Here is a 22,044-nt window from a genome sequence, read left to right on the forward strand (position 1 = left end):
TAAACCTCTTTACTCAAATAAAAGTGAAAAAGTACAGGCACTATAATGTACTCAAAGTAAGAAATTAAAAAGTAGCTTTTTGGAGGACATTTCTATTCAATTCAGTTCAAGTCAACTAATTATATAGCTCCAAATCACAACAGTTGCCTTAAGGCGCCAGCTGTTCTTGTGCAAGAACCATGTAAAGTCATGGTTCAGTTACCAGAAAGCACAGGTTAATAGAATATCAGCTGCAAAATAAAAGTGAAATGAAGCTAATACATCTACCGACCATATAAAATAAACTAAAGATGATATTAGAAGTGCAAAAACAAACAATATTTAGACTTTTTTTTTTTTTTTTTACATTTCCTCAAGTTCCATAAAAAAACCCCAATCACCGTTATTTTAAAATCTTGGAACTTTTAAAGTTCAATTTTAAATTTAAAGTTTTAGTTTGAAGTTTTCCTGGCTTAGCTTTCTTTCTTCTTACAGGTTTCACTATGCAACTTGTATCTGGGAAAGCACGAAAGAGTCCTTGGCCCTGTCTGAATACTGAACTGCTGTTGTGTACAATGTATAACAATAAATGCTACCTTTTTTTTTATATCTGAGGATCAGATCACACAAGGACAAAAAAAGTGCAGCCTACATGCTGATGGGATTTTTGAAATAGGAGTCAACATTTCACACTCCTAAAAATGTAATCTATAATCATTCAAACTTTGAGTTCTCCTTGTTATTTAGTTTTCTGTCCCTGTCCTCGGGAATTTTGATATTTACAGATTGACTTTGTACCTGTGCAGAGGTGGTGAGCATGAAAAGCAAGAGAGAATCTTCTCTCAGCATATCTGTAGGAAAAATGTGAAAGCACTTTTAACTTCCAAGCCATTCTTGACTGTGTTTTAATTTTGATGTACTGATAGCTAACCTGCTTTATAATATGAAAAGATAGACTGCTGTGTTTTTAATACCATTGTAAAAAGAGTGGGGTAAACATGCAAGTGAACAGTATACCAGAGGAAACTGGTGTGTCTAGTTTTCATTGATATATAATGTACCTAATGAGAGAATGCGTGCAGCAATGACATCCAAGTCAAATTTGTGTGGTTGTAACTGTCATTTCTCCTGAAACAGTCATTTTGTTTTTCACTCTGTGCTTTAACTGTACAATAAATGAAGCTTTCTTCAACAACCACCTCACAAACTGATTGCATGGTTAAAGCACGCGCTGTTGAAATTTTAAACAGTCACTGATCATGAAAAAAATATATAATTTACAAGTATGCTCATGAAAAAAGATATCAACAATATTTTCAGCAATGGAATAAAACAACCTTACAGAGCAGTCTGTCAAATATCTGAATGATAAATTAATTAAGCATTTTAATAAAATTTTAAATTTCAATCAAATGAACAGAATAAAAACTTAAACAATTCAAGTGTTCAAGCTAGTTTTAACAGAGTCCCTCAGCAAAAAAGGGACTAAAAGAATAACACAGCATACATGTTATTCTGTTTTAATGATGGGCAATTCTGAAATGTATTAAATTATCTAAACCCAGAAAGCACAGAAATGTGCGGAAAACTACATGAAGCACAGATGTCACATTATGATCTTGTTTTAAAAAAATTAAATATTTATGTTTTATGTGTTTGTACTTGGTTTTTAATGCATTCAAATTTTGTCAGTGGCTTATCCAAAAGCTAGTCAAATGTGAAGTTAACCAAATCATATTCAAAGCATGCAAAGTTTTGCCTTCTCTTTAAAATAAAGAGTGATTGTAACTATGCTTCAGTTTTACCAGCTTTCACAGGATCTCAGAAGCATGTCTAAAAAGAGCGCAGCTTTTATTTGCTGTGCAAATACATTTTTTGCAGTCAGGTCCTTTCACTGTCAAAGGCAGAATTGAGGAGTGGTCAGCGAGAGAAGACCACTCCCCCTAATGAGAATTACTTAAATTACTACTAAAATTCACGTCTGTCTGACCATCACACAATGCATATCCTTGTGCTGATCCTTGGAATAGTGCTGCTGTAATATTCAAACATTTTGTTTTTGAATGCTTTTAGGACATGCGTTATTACAACCAAGCAAAAGTTTGTCTACTTTCTACAAATGAATGTACTATTCATTGAACTGTTAGCCCCCTTTGTTTGAATCTGTTTATTTTGGTGAATGTTTTAGAATCCAGCGCGCCTAATGGTCAGCAAAATACGGTAAGTGAGTCTATCTAGATGTTTGAGCCTGTATAATGTTGTTGCTATGTGGATAAGAGAAAATCTCAAATAACATTATACTTGTGCACCCAGTTCTTGTTCTTTTAAGTCATTAAAGATATATGCTGTACAATTATTTCATCCAGGAAAAAGATCTGATCAGCAAGATAATTAAAAGGCTCGAAAAATCATCTGGTTTCAGTTGCACAACACTGTTAATATGTGTGCGTAATGATATTTTGACTTATCAGTGTGATAAGATGCATATCTAAGATATATAACAGTTAATGTTTGCTTAAACTTTACTGAAGTTTTTTTTAGAACTACTGCACAAATTTACTGTATAGTTAAAGCATACTCTGCTGAAACTTTTAAAAAGTTACTGATCATAAAAATAAACACATAAATAAATAATGTACAAGTCTGTCTTATGAAAATAATTATTTGCAGCCTAATAATACTTCACCAGTGAAATAAAACAGCCTTAAAGAGGATTCTGTAAATGCACTGATCAGTTGGCAGTTTGGCTTTGACAGAGGCGGTCGCATGTTTTCTCCCTCATCTTTCCTGCTTGGCTTCTCACATCCTTGTCTAGTCTCGTCTAACTTTAACCCTAATAGAATCTCTCAGTCTTGTTCTCTAAAACCTAAAGAATATGGATTTGATCAACTGGTCCCTCAACGCAATTGACACCCTTTTCTCAATGAGAAGCCTCCAGGACAATTGAGAGCCCAATTGTCCTGGAGGGACGTTTCCTGCCGGATGCCCGATGGATGGGTGGCAGAAGTGGCGCATTGTGTGCCTGGCGGGACTGTCGATTGAGGACATAAAAGATTTATACCTATTCAGAACCATGATAACAGGGTTCTTGCTGATCGATGCTAGCATGGCCCTGGCTTATTGAAGATTAAAGAAAGCGGTTATGGCTGTTCAAAACCCCACAAGGCTTGCTGCTATGATCGAAGAGATGGGAAGAGCTGTGAGTACTCAGACTGTGCTTATTGAACACAACGTGGAAAAGATCTTGGAGAAGCTCACGGCTCTTCAACGGGAAATTGACAGACCCGGTGACCAGTGAAGAACATTTAGAAGAGCTTTAAAATTGGATACAGTTTCTTTGCACTAAACCAAACAAACATCAATTCTCTCATCTGGCTACCCACGTAATGCTGGAAGGCCACCAAGGCTGAGGATGGCTGAAAACAACAAATTCTTCTCCTTGATAACGGGACTGTGTTTAGACTCTCTGCTCCTGTCCTTCAAGGACACCTGCGTCGGCCGGACTGTTGACTTTTGCTTAACCAGGTGAAAGGACATTCTCTCTCAGTTGAACACAGGATACACATACACATGCACACACACATATACAGACACAGATATATACTCACCCCCCTCCCCCCTCCAAATGTCTCTGATGCTTGCCCCAACCCCTGCTGCTTGTCATGTGTTTTCATGGTGTCATGGTGTGAAGATTCATGTGCTTTATGTGCTGAGGAGTTTTTGTTTTCTGTTCTCATACTGATCCCCTATCAGGAGCTCAGTCTGAGTTGAGTTCCCCTTTTCTCTCCTTCATACCCTATTGTGATGTACATTACATTGTTATCCTTTATGCTACCTCATCTGACCTGTCTCCCTATATGTTTGTGTAATGTATGTATGGTTGGAAGGGGTCCAATTTCGCTGCAGGGAACTGCAAGTGTCAAATAAAGGCTTCATCATCATCATCATCATCAGCATAATCATTTTAATAAAACTGAAATAACAATCAAATGAACTCAATTAAAACTACAACAATTAAGGTCTTCAAAGTAGTTATAACAGAGTCCCTCAGCAGCATCAGGATTAAAAGAATTATGCAGCATAGTTGTAATTCTACTTTAATGATGGACATTTCTAATGATTTCTAATTAATATGTATTTTTTTTTATCTAGACACAGAAAGCACTGAATTATTGGCCCTATGAAGCCTTAGATCTTTGCCCAGTTGGTTGTTTATCTTTGCAAACAACTGATGAAAAACTACATTGCTACATTGAGCACAGAGGTCACATTATCAGTGACTTATGTTAAATGAGTAAAATAGAGACACATGAAAAAATCTGTATGCAATTCTTGTCATACTAGTAGTAATAGGAAACTATTTTTTTAGATCATTAAATTTGGTTAGTGACTTATCCACAAGGCACTCAGTCATCCAGGTTAACCAAATCATATTCAAAATATGCAACGTTTTATGGGTGACCTATGCTTCGGTCTTACCAGCTTCCGCAGGCTCTCAAAGAAGCATTGCAGCGATGCAAACAGACAGAAAAATCCCCAAAGCACTTCTAATAGCCTGAGTGTTACCAAATGACTTATATACAAAGTTAGCAATAACTGCTGTTCCCAAAAGTTGATTCTGTTCAACTGGACGTAGTGTCGCGTTTTCAGTGGGAGAAACACATCGGCATCTACCAAGTGTGCTTGCTTTTGGAACAGTGTCTTAATTCCACACATACAAGGGTCAGTACTACAGGCAGAAACATGGGTGTGCCATGGGTTCCCCAGTTTCTGCTATGGCAACATGTGGCATTTAGTTGTTTGGGAAGAGGGGGAGCAAGCGACCGAGAGAAAGAGAGAGAGAGAGAAGGAGAGCGAGTGCGTTTTGATACATGTTTGGAGGCTATAGTTAGTGTGTAGTGTAGTCGTTGTTTTGTTTTCTGTGTCAATTCTACAAGTGAATGTCACAGATGTTCCAAAAAAAAAAAAAAGTCACCAAAGGCAGATTGCAGTGTAAACGGTGTCTCCACGTGGAAAACAGGAGTGATACACCTCATGTTGTCATACCTGCAGGGTTTATCCCTGTGGTGTTCTCCTCTGTCTTATAATGAACAGAAACAATTTTTTGGAGTGGCACAAATACTTTGTGTCTCATTTTATTTGATGCAGAACACCTGTTTGTTTTGTAAATAGATTTAAATGGTTATATAAAAACCGCCTGAGGCCATGGCTGCATTTTTAAGTAAATAGTACCATAAAACTTTGTTGTTTGCAAAACTTGTGGATAATTTTTAGAAATGTACAATTTCTATTTGCATTTCTATTTGCATTTTTTGCTATTTGTCTGAATTTAGATCAATTACCCTAATACAGTATGTCAAAATGAAAAAATAACTCCTATTTCAGATATTTGAGGTTGTGCTGAAAAGAATGATACCACACAAGATAAAGAGTTTTTAAAAGGTGAAATATAGAGGTCAAATCAAAAGTATTCAAAAATGGTCTATTATACCCTGGGCCCCAGAGGCGTATCGGAACAGTTGAGATGCATTTTTTCTAAACATCATGTCTCTGTGGCTTTTAAACTCCAAAACATGCTGCGCAAAAATTGGTCCACCCCAAGGATCGGGTCCCCCGACACAAACAGAGTAACATAGTGTACGCTGTTAAGTGCCAGGAGGATTGCCAGGATTTATACATCGGAGAAACCAAACAACCTCTGGCGAAGTGGATGACACAAAACAGAAGAACCACCTCATCAGGCAAGGATTTTGAAGTGTATTTACACACCTAGTGGACACTCTTTCAATGATGAGGATGTACACATCCTGAACAGGGAGGAACGCTGGTTTGAGCGCCGGAGTCAAGGAGGCCATTTAAGAGAAAGGAAAGACCATCTCTGAATCGAGGAGGGGCCTAAAGGTACATCTTTTGCCATCTTACAATGCTGTGATTGCAGCCATTCCCCAACTCTCTGTGAATGGTACTCATGGCCATTGATCAGTGGGCTTTTATCAATGAGCTTTGATCAGTGACTGTTGATCAATGGTCATGAGAATTTGCAAATTAATGGAGAAGGAACTGACCTCCCAGCCCATTGTTCCTTCAGTGGTGCTATTTTCAGTCATATAAATGTACTGTTTATATGAATGGGGAAACCTGCAGTCAGCTGAGACTGAAGAAGTCACTTGGATGAGTAATGAAACGTTTCTCCCACTGAAAACTCTACATCCAGATGAACAGAATCAACTTTTGGGGATTTACTTACCTGGACGATTGAGCATGCATCAAGACGAAATAACTGCTGTTGCTCTCTTTAGGAATTTTTCCTTCTAATTTTTGCACTTCTGGCTCCAGCCCAGCTTGGCTTTGTATTTAATTGAGTTCTACAAATAAAGTTGGTTTTTTTGATGGTGATGGCCAAAACAAAGCTTTTCAACACAGTCCCCTTTTGGTGTCATCTGGTGGCCAAAAAAATGAAGAGCAGCTTGAATCTTCAACTTGAAATGAACTGCTTCAATATGATTGCCCATTCTACAGAGCTGAGGTGACAGATTCTGTCTACTAGTATGCCACAATTATGTCTCGTATCAGGATACTTATGTTGTGTTTTAGATATGTATGTTTTGGGGTGACAAAATAATGTTTGTTTTTTCTGTTTGATTAATAAATAATTTTGTGAGGTTATGCCTCCACATGCTATGTGAAACTAGTTGACAGGTACGTTTCTATATAATATACACTACCAGTAAAAGTTTGGACACACGTTCTCATTTGATTGTTTTTTCTTTATTCTCATGACTATTTACATTGTAGTTCAAGTGTGAAATAACTCAAAAGGTGTTTTATATTTTAGATTCTTTAAAACAGCCACCCTTTGCTTTGATGACTGTTTTTGCACACTCTTGGCATTCTCATTTCAGGTGACTACACCATGAAAGTCATTGAGAGAAAGCCAAGGGTTTGCAGTGATGTCAACAAAGCAAAGGGTGGCTACTTTGAGGAATCTAAAATATAAGACATATGTAGACTCATTTATCATTTTATTTCTTAGCTACATAATTCCATCTATGCTCATTCATAGGTTTGATGCCTTCATTGAGAATCTACAATGTAAATAGTCATGAAAATAAAGACAAAACATTAACTGAGTCTATGTAGATAATTGCGCCTGTCGAAGTTTGACGCCGTGTAGATTAGACAAAATCTAAAATAAATTCAATCTTGTGCACCTAGTTCTTGTTCTTTTAAGTCATTAAAGATATTTCATCATTCCACCCTGGCTCATGTCCTCATCTGGGATTGAACAGGTCTTGTGTGAATGGGTGAATAATCTAAGTTGTATAAAATGCTTTGACTGCTCAGATGTTCAAGCACTGCAGGCCAGAAGCTTCAAAGTAGCAGACCCTAACAGTGACATCTAGTGGTCATTTGCAATTATACTAGCCACATGAATCCAATTCCAACACAAATACAACAAATTCAATATTAAGCAGCTGTGCACATGAAAATTCACTGAAAATTCACTGAAATGAATTGTCATTTTCCCAATAACATGTTTAAATGTGCTGTCCCGTTACTACTTATAATTAGTTTAAACATAATTTATATTGAAACAACAGGTGAATGATTTCTTTTCATATTCATGCTTGTGTTCAAGCGGCAGGCTGCAGACGTGGCCTTGCTTGGTTTTACCATGGGGGGTCTAGCCAGGACCCTTACTGGATATCACCTCCAGGTGGGAATCGAACGTACAACTCCCGCTCCCAACACAGATCTGCTAAAAGCATGCAAGAATTTGTAGAACAGCTGCTCTAAGGAAAGGCCATGAAAAGAGTTGTTCTGTTGTCATCGATGTACCATGCATCTTATTACAGCAAAACTACTTCAGAATTTCTATGGACGCAACAGATATCTTAAATTAGCACATTATTATTTTTGCATGGTATGAGTATGCAGAATTCTATTTTGCAATCTTGTTCTTGTTAACTCTTACAGTAAGCTATTTTGTTCTTGTGTTTGATCAGTGTTAAATTTTGAAACAAGCCTGAGAAAATTCTATGTTTTTTAAGAACCAGTGACACATAAAATGATAAAGTAATTAAAGTAAAATACACACCATGCAGCTTATTGACCCTCTGCTAATGTTTTTCTCATATTGTTTCTTTCAAGACAAGAATCCACATCAGAGTTTAACCAACCAAAACATTTCCCTGCCACTGAGAGCTCACTTATAAAATGGATTGTTTAGATATCCCTGTACCTCTTAAAGTAAGTAATTGACAATATGACCCTGACAATATGCAGCAGTGTTGGCACACTATAATTTTTCTTTTCAAGACTGTGTTTGGTATTTAAACAGCTCCCTCTACTTGTTAAGATGGAGATAATACTAGTGGTTAATTCTATGTGTGTGTTGAGTTGTTGGGCATTTCATAATGATAAATAATGTGATGGTGATGCTTTATACATCCTTTATACATGTGATCAGTTGTGGGTATTTGATTTGTGACAACATCAGCTAGGTTTAAAGAGCCTAATACTACATTACTTCATTTATTAATGTGCAACAGAGGAAAACCAGTTGTTTTGTGAATTTATGGTGTGGTGATATTGGGTTGCTAAGAAAATGAAAAAGATCCATAACATGTTTATTTAGAACTGAGCTTTCATAAAGAAGTTCATTCATATAAAAAGTTTATAAAAAGTAAAATTATATATATATATATAAAAAACAGCTGCTGCTCTAAGCACAGTAACCTCATAATAATTGTCATGCATATTAACAGGCAACATGTCAGACTGCTGGAATACCAAGTAGTTCATATGTTAATGTCAACATGATATGATGGTGTGACTCATAATAACAGAATGATTTACATCCACAAATTACACAAACAAAAGCTTTTTGTTTGGTGGGGCTGAGCTGTACAGACTGATATGAATTTTTTCCACCCATATCTCAGATATGATCTTTTTTTAATTGTATTTTGTCAAAAAAAGATGAACCCTTTTATTTATTAATGTGCTCTAACAGAGGTAAATTCCACATATCAACTGTATGTGTCATCTATATTTCCTGGAGTTGTGATAAAGTAATCTTTTTTTTTGTTTATTTTTGTACTGGTCAATTGATGAAGAAACAAAGTAATCCCTCAAACATTGGCTGAGTAACAAAATATGAAAAACCATATGCATTTTAAATATTTCCTCATATTTATTTTAGATTTGGATTGGACGTCATTATGATGACATTTAGATCAGTTTTGACTCATTTTGTGTATGTACACTTACATTTTCATTTCATAGAGGAAACTTGCAGGGCTGGATATTACTTAACAATTGCCTTAAGTTCCTCATCTTAGGCTGACAGATAAGACGCTTCCAAGGTGAAACTTTTCAGTTTGTTTAATGATTTAAGATGATTCAATTGGCTCAGATTTGCATGGTGGTAAGAACAAACCTGTCCAAAGCAAATGTTTCATGAATCTAATGGCAACTATGTGTGGGAGCCTATTTTTTTCACAGGGTAAACACATCTTATAAACATTATAAACTCATATTTTACACTCTGTTGTAAATAATAAATTATGAAAATTAATTAATGTAAGTAATGAAGTACAAATATTTCTTATTTATGTAAGTAGAATTTTCAGGTGTCTGTACTTCAATATTTATTTTTTATATTTTACTACATTTTTACACAAATATCTGTACTCTCTACTCCTTCTACTACGTTTTAACTACAGGCTCATTACTTTTGGTACAGGATTGTCATTTATAGCATTCGTACCCTGGGGTTAAAGTGGGCAGAGCGAGTACAAGTGTCCTTAAGTTGTGGCCTCCATACTTTATAGCATTTAACTAGTGCTAAAGAGCTACAGAACAGAAGCGCGCATAGAGGAAGTAACGTTTTTAAACTGTCGCACAATTTCAAATGCAACACTTTTATCGGCTTAACAAACATTACCAAACACAAACTGTTTGTTTACAGTTTTTTGTACAGGGTGTTTACTAGCTAAAGGTCCAGCTGCTGTTTTTCACAGGAGAGAAAGGGGAAGTTCACTCTGGGATGGAGGAAGACGTAAGAAAGACAAGAGAGGAAGAAGAGAAGTTTGATTTAAAGCAAAATGTCCTGCAAAACAAAATAAGTATACTAACATTGTGTTCCCTTTCACTGCCTGTGTCCTAAATAACAGATTCAAGGTGAGTACATTTGTTAGAGTTAGAATTTAGATTTGAAAAATTTGCATTTTCATATACTAATATTACTTTATTGTCATATTAATATAGCAAAAGTTTCAGTTACCTTTTCACGGTTAAATTTTCCTTCAAAGTTTAACTGTCATGTATCCAAATGTAAACCACTTGTTATCATTTTCTTACACTTAGTAAGAAGCCGGTACCTTTTCTCTTTTACTTGATTATAGAAGTTGATTCAGTATTTCAACTTTTATTAACTTTAACTTTTATTATTTAGCAGAAGTATATGTACTTCTATTTAAGTACAGAATGTCTGTACTTTGGCCACCTCCGATTATACCACTGTTGTCATATATAACAAGAAATATCACAGACTTCATTGTTAAACAAATAAATGAATGTTAAAGAAATAAATACATTTCATGAACATTACAGGCTGATTTATTTAATGAAAATGAAAATTAGTTATACTTGGAACATTTAACTTGCTAACTTAAATCATATCTTCAGCTGTGGAAACTGTCATGTATCCAAATGTAAACCACATGTTACTGGTTGTGTAACACAGCCTCAATCAGAAAGAAATGTAATCCTGATTTTGAAAACAATGATTGATTCTTTTCTCAAGAAAATGGCATTGTATAACTGCTTTTAGTTCTATAAAAAAAGCAAGCTGAATGCACTGCTCTGATTCGAACACATACACCAGTCATGTATCAGATTAATGCTATGGCTAGTAAAAAAGCCCCAAAGCATTTTGAGATATTTTTTTAAACATTTAGAATCATTTTAAGATGTCACAATTGTCTGCCATTTACAGTTTAATTATTTGGTTTCTTATACCTCAGTATTCAAATCTGAGCTATTTTTGCTTTGACTGGTGACCACTGACCCTGTGTAAGTGCGAGTGCGTGTCTCCTCTTCCTGGAAGACAGTCTCCAAAACATTTCGGATAGATTTGCGGACTTTGTCCTTAAAATCATGGCCCATGAACACATACAGCAGTGGATTGAAGCAGCTGTTGAGAAAGGCCAGACTGGTGGCCAGAGGCATCCCGACATGTGTGACAAGGTCTAATGTTTTGTTGTGAGTAGCAGACGTGAATTTCACTAGTTCAATTACACCAATTATGTAAAAGGGAGCCCAACACAGGAAAAAAGTGACAATAACAGCAGTGACAATTTTAAACGTGCGTGTTGATTGGCTGGCCATGGTGCGGTTTCTCCTCAGATGATGGATGATGACAGCATAACAGGAGACAATGACAGTGAAGGGAACTGCAAATCCCAGGAAGAGACGAGTGATAGTCATGGCTAGATGACGAAATTTGTTTAACTGAATTACAGATGGTGCTGTATAGTTATCAGAAAGAGCATAGTTGTTGAAACAGAGGATTTGGTTTTCAGACCTTTTCTCAGTGTCCCTGAAGATGAAGTATGGAGCACTGAGAATCAAAGCCACCACCCAAACACACAGACTCACATAGGATGCTCTGCGTACATTTCGGTGGTTCTGAGCACACACGGGCCACACCACAGACACACATCTGTCCACACTGATCACCACCAGAATGTAGACACTGGCAAACATGTTCAGAGAGCTGATGGTGCTGTTCAGCTTGCACATGAACTTGCCAAAAGGCCAGTGGAAATCCAAAGCTGTGTAAGTCACACTCAGGGGCAAAAATGCAGTGAAGACGAAGTCAGCCACAGCAAGATTGAGGTACCAAACTGTGTTAACAGTTTTCTTCATCTTAAACCCGGTCACCCAGATAACCACTCCATTCCCGAGCACACCGAGGACAAAGGCCAGAGAATAAATTATAAGAGACATGATGTTGAGCCCACCATTACCATTACTGCCACTATTCTCAGAGCCATTTCCATCAGGTGCAGCAGTTGTTTTGATTGGATTGAAAGAGTTAGTGGCCATCTCCCTCACTGACTTTAGACCTGCAAAGAAAAAAAATAAGTAAAAGGTTCAGCTCCCAGTCAAAGTTAATAGGAAACTGAAACTGAAGCTATGGTGACATTCAGTCTAAGACAGTGTGTCAACATAGCTCCCAGACAATTAGACAAACATGAAAGGGCATTATCTTAAAATTTGAAATCCTCAAAAAAGCACACTTTTTCTGTAATCAAGTGTTGTAAGTAAAGTTGTAAAGTGTGATTTAGTTTTTCTTCTTCTATCTGCTGCACCCTTTAACCCTCTGGGGTTCATATAATTGGCCATTTTTAACTACTTTTGATGTTTCCTCTACATTTCACCTTTAAAAACTATTTACTTTGTCTTGTTTGGTATCATCCTTTACAGCACAATCTCACGTGTCTGAATTTACAGTTATGTTTTCATTTTGACATACTGTATTAACACAATTGATCTAAAATCAGACGAAAAACATAAAATCCGAGTAGAAAAAGTTATATTTTTTACTGTAACAACCACAAACATGTTTAATGAATCATATTTCATAACTTTCAATGCAAATATAAATTGTCAATTTTAAAATCCTATGCACAAGTTTTGCAAACAACAAAGTTATTTGCACCCATTTACCTTTTACCCCCTAACCCTTAATAACCATTTCAAACTATTTACATAACAATCAGGTGTTCTACATTCAATAAGATGTCACACAAATTATTTGTGCCACACCAAATATTTCTGTCCACTATAAAGGAGAACATCACAGCCTGATACCTGCAGGTCTGACAGCAGGAGATGTATCACTCCTGCTTTCTGCCTGGAGACAGCAGTCACCTTATTGTTCTGACACACAACACAAAACTATCCACAACACTACACACTAACTGCACAAGACAACACATTAACTACACACTCCAAACACGCTAAACGTCACAAATCTCTCACATCTCATAACTCGCTCTCTCTTTTTCTGCTGTCTTTCCTTCTCTCTCTCTCTCTCTCTCTCTCTCTCTCTCTCTCTCCGTCACTCCTAAAACTTCGCTCTCTTCCTAAACAACCAAATGTCATGTTGCCATATAATTTTTGGTTGGTCGACATGGTGCATTTTTCCACCAACACAAAAGGGCTGTTTTTTGTTTTGTTTTTTGTATTTTTTGGTCATAAGCAGAGAGTGCTTGCTAGCGCTGTCCTTAGACAGTAAACGTGACGAAAGTATTGAGGAAAAAACACGCGTATATATTGTTTATAATGACTTTGTTTTTGCGTGGCCTTTCAAAATAATTTAAAAACTGCTATATATCACCTTGTTGCTTTGTCATCTTGAATTGGTCATGTGATTGGCTTACCACGACTACTTTATTCTTCTCAGTCAAACAGCAGCACTCATTCAATTGTTTTGCCCCCTAGCAACAGGTGTTGTGCCAAAAAGTGATCATCTGCCAGAAAGTGATTACCGCCAGCACAGGGCCAGCAGTGTGTCTGCAACTGGCCTTGTGCTGGCCCATGTGTGGGCCACCTCTGGCAAACCAGATCTGGGCCACCAAAGGGCCGTCATTCTTTGTGGTATGTGGGCCATGTGTAAGCACATTGTGTAGGTCAGATCCGGGCCATACCAATTTTACTATGTGGGATGCTGAGCATAATTCTCAGTCACACAAACCTTCTGCATGTTCATGTTATAAGACATACAGTACATCTAGGAACTTTGAATAAGATTTTGCTTTTTTCCCCCATCTTACACTTCCTTTGTCCAATATATATCCATTATCCCTCTGCACATGTCAAAACCATCACAGTCTTGCCTCTAATGTTCACCTAAGGTGTTCCTCTGAAGTACTCATTTCTAATTTATGTACTCAAAATGGTATTGTTTTTGCCACCCCATCTGAATCCTATGTCACTCACATGCCACGCTAACAAAATTTCTCTAGATTTCCCTGCTACTCTGTGAATACCGTCACCTCTTCAGGTTCTCTTCCACCCGCTCAGTCCTCTCACTAAAGAACACAATGTCATCATAGTCATCATCATAGTCCACAAAGACTCCCTGCTGACCTCATCTGTCAACCTAATGCTACAAACGAGAAGGGGCTCAGAGCCGATCCGTGATGTAATCCCACACTCACCTTGGATCCATCTCCCACTCCTACCACCACTGTCTCGCTGCCCTCATACATGTCCAGCACTACCATCACATACTCCTCTTCCGCTCCCGTATGAATTCTGACCTTCTTTATACTTTGCATCTACATTCTCAAGGCAAACATTACATCTGCAGTGCTCTTTCTTGGCATGAAGCCATAATGCTGCTCATCCATCATCACTTCTCTTCTTAACCTAACCACATCACCCTTGTTCTTGAAAACTAGCACTAGTACTGTGAAATAACACTAAATTAGTGTTTTTACATCATGTGACAGTTTAAAAAAATGAATTTCCTGTTTTTTTATGCATGTGTACATACTTAGAGAAATATTCCTGGGAAATCTTTCATGCTTGGTGAAAAATGAAGTAAATACCTTGTGAAGCTGTCTTGTTGGCTGTTGATGAATCCTCTGCAGAAGAATGTCTGATCCAACTCTGACAGCTTATCTGAGACTTGTGTGGGGTGTATGTCACCGCTGATAAACATACAAAACCACAGGAAGTTTTGTAAAAGTTAAAACACGAGAGAGCATTCTATGATGGTTGGCAGCGTGAGGGTTTGCAATGCCCTCACGCAATTTGCTAAATTTGGACTGCAACATATTGCATCAAGAATACAGCATTATCTTTCTGAAAGCAAAAGACATGTAACATTAGAACATATATATTCTTGTGAGAGGGCCAAAGCGTTACACGGCTAATAGCTGGCTGTTTTGAAATTTAACACCATTATCTTTCTGTTGCAACCTTGGGTTTGGTGAGTATCAAGTCATGAAATATTCTGAGGAAAACCAACCTGTTTCCATAATCAGTAGCATATAATATAATTCAGTAAATAAAAGCAAAATATGCACTTTCTAATTTATTGTCCCTATGCCTTGGGTGTTTATTTTGTTTTTGTTTTTATTTGCAAGAAACATAAAAAAAACTTTATGTTCATGATTAGTGATTTTTTCTACAGGTTTATAGAAAAATACCTGATGTATCTGCACATAAGTGCAGATACTAAATATGTTATTTAGTAATTTAGCAAAGCTCTTTTTTGTGGATGAATTTACTGCAGATTAATGAAACAGTTTATGGATGATATGTCACCCCTTATGAAGAACTAGATCTACAGGAAGTTTGCACAACATTTAAAATGAGAATCTTTCTATTTCTTTTCAGTGAATCAGTATGGGGCTCTTATCAGCATCCGGTTTTGCAATCTTGATAAACTACTTCTTACGCTGAAAGCCAGCTATCCTTTTCTTGTGTCTGCACAATATTCTCATGAAAAAACAAAAAACAAACTCCTTGTGGAAATGTAACCAATGTGTCAACTTCTCAAGGAATAGCAGCTGAAACAGTATATGTAACAATGTAACAACAGAGGACAATTTATTTAGGGTCCGACAGCAGTTAACCATCTGTGTCCAGAATCTCATACCTTTTTTCTAGACTGTACATTCTTAACAGCTTCAGATCGTCATCGTCATCATCATCATCATCATCAACATCATCATCATCACCCTTCTTACATCTGCCCTGCATTTGGGATTTAAAGGAAACTTAAATCACTCTAATAATTACCAAAATTTGACCCTTTGAGCGAGTATGGTGAAATCTGATTTTCTGTTCCTTTTAACTTATGATCAGAATTGAAACGGAGAAATTTTTTTTTTGCATCAGTTACAACACTTCTACTGATGTGGTATTACAACTCATTTCTGCTTAACCCTGAAACATGTGCATATGTTCTTTAAGTCATTGAGTCCTTTCCCAGTCCATGAAAAACAAAACTATAATGTCTTCATGGCAAGAGAATGTCACTAAATACTCCTTGAAATAAAAATGTAGAAGCTAACCAGCAAACTTAAAAAAAAATGTGTATCTATATAGAGTGCTATATGAAATGTGTCTGTGAGTACTTTGAGCCAAACACTCAGTGGTCCAGAAGAAGATGGAGCAGCTGCTGCTCGCCCTCCGACATGATAGCAGGATGGCATTACACTGCTCGTCTTGAAGACCCAAAAGGAAAGTCTCCTCACTAGTAGGAGGTTTAATAATAGTGACATTAAGGCTACCAGGTGTAAAATTTACCCTGTTGGCTCACACAAGCTCTGCCAAAGCTCCAGACCACATGAGCTCATAGCCCATCAAACAGTTATAAATTGACAATATAATAATAGTTTAAGGTAAAGGTAGAGCATATTTTTTGGAACTGAATGTAACTGCAGTTTCATGACAACATGACACAGTTATACAAACCATATTAATAATAATAATGATAATAATACTGATAATGAAGCGCACTCACTGGACTATTCTCTTTTAAGGGAATAGTATTTCATTTGGTATATAAAGTAAGTAATAAATAATAGGTATTGAATTTTGCTTCGAATCTGTGTAAGAAAAACATTCATTGATTCTAATCAACAAAAATTACTCCCCTGCCACCTACAGCTCAATTTGAGGTATATTGTATTGATATCCCTGGAGCTACAAAGGAGTTGATTCTATGTGAGTTTGCAGTTTAACTTTGAGTGGGACATTTACATGATAATCCATCCATCCATTTTCTTAACCAGTTCTCAATCAGTGGACAAAGAAAGAAATGAAGAAAGATTATATATATTTTTTCTATAAATCATGAAGGTCGGGGTTAGGATTCAGAGCTAGAGTTAAGTCATCGCTGATGTTGACTTAGATGTCAGAGGGTTGACCTTTGCCTTTCTCCGTTTTATTAACTAAATAAGTCTTTGACACCTTCTATGAGACTCAGACCAAAAGTGCGTTTCTTTATGAATAAAGCAACTAAACTAATTTTAAAAAGATGGAAGAGTGAAGAAAAAAGAGGAAAATATGTAAACGATACTAGTAGTAAATGACTTTTATTATATAAAATAGCTTATCAAACTCCACTTATTTACCAGCTGCCTGACTTCTTGACCAGAATACACTTACAGTGACTAAAAGATGGGGATTTACTGGTTGATTTGTACCCAAGCATGTTGCTGCAATTACATCATTCAAAGCTGCAAATCAGCCCGTCTGTGCTCATGTCTTCTTCTCAAGACTGCTGCACTATATCAGTAAAACTAAAGCGTAAAGACTCCTCTGCTGGTTAGATATATACAGTGCAATGAAAAAAGCATTCGCCAACTTTCTGATTTCTTAGCTTCTAGCTTATTTGTAATACTTAAATGTTTCAGATCAGCAAACAAATTTCAACAGTAGACAAAGATAACCTGAATAAATACAAAAAGTAGTTTTTAAACAATGCTATCATCTGTTAAGGGAGAAAAGCAATTCAATCCTACATGATATATATAACTTTACCTTACTTAACCTGAGATATCTTGAACAGGTTGTTTGTGCCCCAAAAAATCTCCAGTGTTGCCAAATTCAAACATTTTTGCAAAGATGAGTGTTCCAAAATTTCCTCACAGTGATGTGAAAGACACATTGGCAGGCTCGGGGACAACAGTATATTTTACCTAAACCCAGTCATTCTCAGTTCTGTCACACAAATCTACCCATAATTATGAGAATTATGCTAAAAGTAAACTATACCAGTTTTGTGTCATGCAAGGCATTAGTTTGAATGCTAATGTGAAATTGATTTTACAAAAGTATTTAAAATACAGTGGGATGCAAAAGTTTGGGCAACCTTGTTAATAGTCATTATTTCCCTGTATAAATCATTGGTTGTTACAACAAAAAATGTCAGTTAAATATATCATATAGGAGACACACACAGTGATATTTGAGAAGTGAAATGAAGTTTATTGGATTTATGTCTGTGAAGGTTCTCAGTCATCCAGGTCATCGTAGTCAAAGGAGCTTGCAAGGAAAGCGTCTGGACTTCTTTAAGTTGCTTGAAGACGTTTCACCTCTCATCCGAGAAGCTTCTTCAGTTCTAAGGTCAAATGGTGGGAAGTCCCAGATTTAAACCCAGTGGGAGTAACCCCCCAAAGAGGGACAAAAGGACCCCCTGATGATTCTCTAATCGCCTGAGCCAAGGTGTGAAAATGGGTGTGGGTCCCAATCAGCCAGGGTTTCGGGTGAGCTCATTGTGAAACCTGGCCCCACCGTATCATGCGAATTCCTGAGGTCAGATGGCCCAGGGTGTGAGTGGGCGTTAAGGCGTCTGGGGAGGGAACTCAAAACTGGATTATAGATGGCAGACAGTTGGTGTCGTAAACCACCGCCTCTGTTCATATACATATATATATACATACATATTATACATAATACATATATATTCATATACACTACCAGTAAAAGTTTGGACACAAGTTCTCATTTGATTGTTTTTTCTTTATTCTCATGACTATTTACATTGTAGTTCAAGTGTGAAATAACTCAAAAGGTGTTTTATATTTTAGATTCTTTAAAACAGCCACCCTTTGCTTTGATGACTGTTTTTGCACACTCTTGGCATTCTCATTTCAGGTGACTACACCATGAAAGTCATTGAGAGAAAGCCAAGGGTTTGCAGTGATGTCAACAAAGCAAAGGGTGGCTACTTTGAGGAATCTAAAATATAAGACATATGTAGACTCATTTATCATTTTATTTCTTAGCTAAATAATTCCATCTATGCTCATTCATAGGTTTGATGCCTTGTAAATAGTCATGAAAATAAAGAAAAAACATTAACTGAGTCTATGTAGATATTTGAGCCTGTAGAAGTTTGACGCCGTGTAGATTAGACAAAATCTAAAATAAATTCAACCTTGTGCACCTAGTTCTTGTTCTTTTAAGTCATTAAAGATATGTCATCATTCCACCCTGGCTCGCGTCCTCATCTGGGTTGAACAGGTCTTGTGTGAATGGGTGAATAATCTAAGTTGTATAAAATGCTTTGACTGCTCAGATGCTCAAGCACTGCAGGCCATTTACCTTTCCTCAACTCAGTTGAAGAGAAGCTTCAAAGTAGCAGACCCTAACAGTGACATCTAGTGGTCATTTGCAATTATACTAGCCACATGAATCCAATTCCAACACAAAAACAACAAATTCAATATTAAGCAGCTGTGCACATGAAAATTCACTGAAAATTCACTGAAATGAATTGTCATTTTCCCAATAACATGTTTAAATGTGCTGTCCCGTTACTACTTATAATTAGTTTAAACATAATTTATATTGAAACAACAGGTGAATGATTTCTTTTCATATTCATGCTTGTGTTCAAGCGGCAGGCTGCAGACGTGGCCTTGCTTGGTTTTACCATGGGGGGTCTAGCCAGGACCCTTACTGGATATCACCTCCAGGTGGGAATCGAACGTGCAACTCCCGCTCCCAACACAGATCTGCTAAAAGCATGCAAGAATTTGTAGAACAGCTGCTCTAAGGAAAGGCCATGAAAAGAGTTGTTCTGTTGTCATCGATGTACCATGCATCTTATTACAGCAAAACTACTTCAGAATTTCTATGGACGCAACAGATATCTTAAATTAGCACATTATTTTTGCATGGTATGAGTATGCAGAATTCTATTTTGCAATCTTGTTCTTGTTAACTCTTACAGTAAGCTATTTTGTTCTTGTGTTTGATCAGTGTTAAATTTTGAAACAAGCCTGAGAAAATTCTATGTTTGTTAAGAACCAGTGACACATAAAATGATAAAGTAATTAAAGTAAAATACACACCATGCAGCTTATTGACCCTCTGCTAATGTTTTTCTCATATTGTTTCTTTCAAGACAAGAATCCACATCAGAGTTTAACCAACCAAAACATTTCCCTGCCACTGAGAGCTCACTTATAAAATGGATTGTTTAGATATCCCTGTACCTCTTAAAGTAAGTAATTGACAATATGACCCTGACAATATGCAGCAGTGTTGGCACACTATAATTTTTCTTTTCAAGACTGTGTTTGGTATTTAAACAGCTCCCTCTACTTGTTTAGATGGATAATACTAGTGGTTAATTCTATGTGTGTGTTGAGTTGTTGGGCATTTCATAATGATAAATAATGTGATGGTGATGCTTTATACATCCTTTATACATGTGATCAGTTGTGGGTATTTGATTTGTGACAACGTCAGCTACGTTTAAAGAGCCTAATACTACATTACTTCATTTATTAATGTGCAACAGAGGAAAACCAGTTGTTTTGTGAATTTATGGTGTGGTGATATTGGGTTGCTAAGAAAATGAAAAAGATCCATAACATGTTTATTTAGAATTGAGCTTTCATAAAGAAGTTCATTCATATAAAAAGTTTATAAAAAGTAAAATTATATATATATATATAAAAAACAGCTGCTGCTCTAAGCACAGTAACCTCATAATAATTGTCATGCATATTAACAGGCAACATGTCAGACTGCTGGAATACCAATTAGTTCATATGTTAATGTTAACATGATATGGTGGTGTGACTCATAATAACAGAATGATTTACATCCATAAATTACACAAACAAAAGCTTTTTGTTTGGTGGGGCTGCAGCATAGTTGTAATTCTACTTTAATGATGGACATTTCTAATGATTTCTAATTAATATGTATTTTTTTTTATCTAGACACAGAAAGCACTGAATTATTGGCCCTATGAAGCCTTAGATCTTTGCCCAGTTGGTTGTTTATCTTTGCAAACAACTGATGAAAAACTACATTGCTACATTGAGCACAGAGGTCACATTATCAGTGACTTTGCGTTAAATGAGTAAAATAGAGACACATGAAAAAATCTGTATGCAATTCTTGTCATACTAGTAGTAATAGGAAACTATTTTTTTAGATCATTAAATTTGGTTAGTGACTTATCCACAAGGCACTCAGTCATCCAGGTTAACCAAATCATATTCAAAATATGCAACGTTTTATGGGTGACCTATGCTTTCGGTCTTACCAGCTTCCATGAGGCTCTCAAAGAAGCATTGCAGCGATGCAAACAGACAGAAAAATCCCCAAAGCACTTCTAATAGCCTGAGTGTTACCAAATGACTTATATACAAAGTTAGCAATAACTGCTGTTCCCAAAAGTTGATTCTGTTCAACTGGACGTAGTGTCGCGTTTTCAGTGGGAGAAACACATCGGCATCTACCAAGTGTGCTTGCTTTTGGAACAGTGTCTTAATTCCACACATACAAGGGTCAGTACTACAGGCAGAAACATGGGTGTGCCATGGGTTCCCCAGTTTCTGCTATGGCAACTTGTGGCATTTAGTTGTTTGGGAAGAGGGGGAGCAAGCGAGCGAGAGAAAGAGAGAGAGAGAGAAGGAGAGCGAGTGCGTTTTGATACATGTTTGGAGGCTATAGTTAGTGTGTAGTGTAGTCGTTGTTTTGTTTTCTGTGTCAATTCTACAAGTGAATGTCACAGATGTTCCAAAAAAAAAAAAAGTCACCAAAGGCAGATTGCAGTGTAAACGGTGTCTCCACGTGGAAAACAGGAGTGATACACCTCATGTTGTCATACCTGCAGGGTTTATCCCTGTGGTGTTCTCCTCTGTCTTATAATGAACAGAAACAATTTTTTGGAGTGGCACAAATACTTTGTGTCTCATTTTATTTGATGCAGAACACCTGTTTGTTTTGTAAATAGATTTAAATGGTTATATAAAAACCGCCTGAGGCCATGGCTGCATTTTTAAGTAAATAGTACCATAAAACTTTGTTGTTTGCAAAACTTGTGCATGATTTTTAGAAATGTACAATTTCTATTTGCATTTCTATTTGCATTTTTTGCTATTTGTCTGAATTTAGATCAATTACCCTAATACAGTATGTCAAAATGAAAAAATAACTCCAATTTCAGATATTTGAGGTTGTGCTGAAAAGAATGATACCACACAAGATAAAGAGTTGTTAAAAGGT

General features: G+C 36.6%; 1 protein-coding gene across 1 annotated transcript; it reads right to left on the bottom strand.

The window, feature by feature from the left end:
• Positions 1-9,416: 9,416 nt before the first annotated feature.
• LOC120442759 (C3a anaphylatoxin chemotactic receptor-like) lies at positions 9,417-14,664 on the bottom strand. The gene is made up of 2 exons (XM_039619942.1): positions 14,607-14,664; positions 9,417-12,113 (listed from the first exon to the last, which is right to left on the bottom strand). The coding sequence occupies exon 2, from the start codon at positions 12,091-12,093 to the stop codon at positions 10,999-11,001; it is 1,095 nt and encodes a 364-aa protein (XP_039475876.1). The 5' UTR covers positions 12,094-12,113; positions 14,607-14,664; the 3' UTR covers positions 9,417-10,998.
• Between the last annotated feature and the right edge of the window lie 7,380 nt (positions 14,665-22,044).

The sequence above is a fragment of the Oreochromis aureus genome, linkage group 11 (assembly GCF_013358895.1).
Source record: "Oreochromis aureus strain Israel breed Guangdong linkage group 11, ZZ_aureus, whole genome shotgun sequence".
In the NCBI taxonomy this organism is placed as follows: domain Eukaryota; kingdom Metazoa; phylum Chordata; class Actinopteri; order Cichliformes; family Cichlidae; genus Oreochromis; species Oreochromis aureus.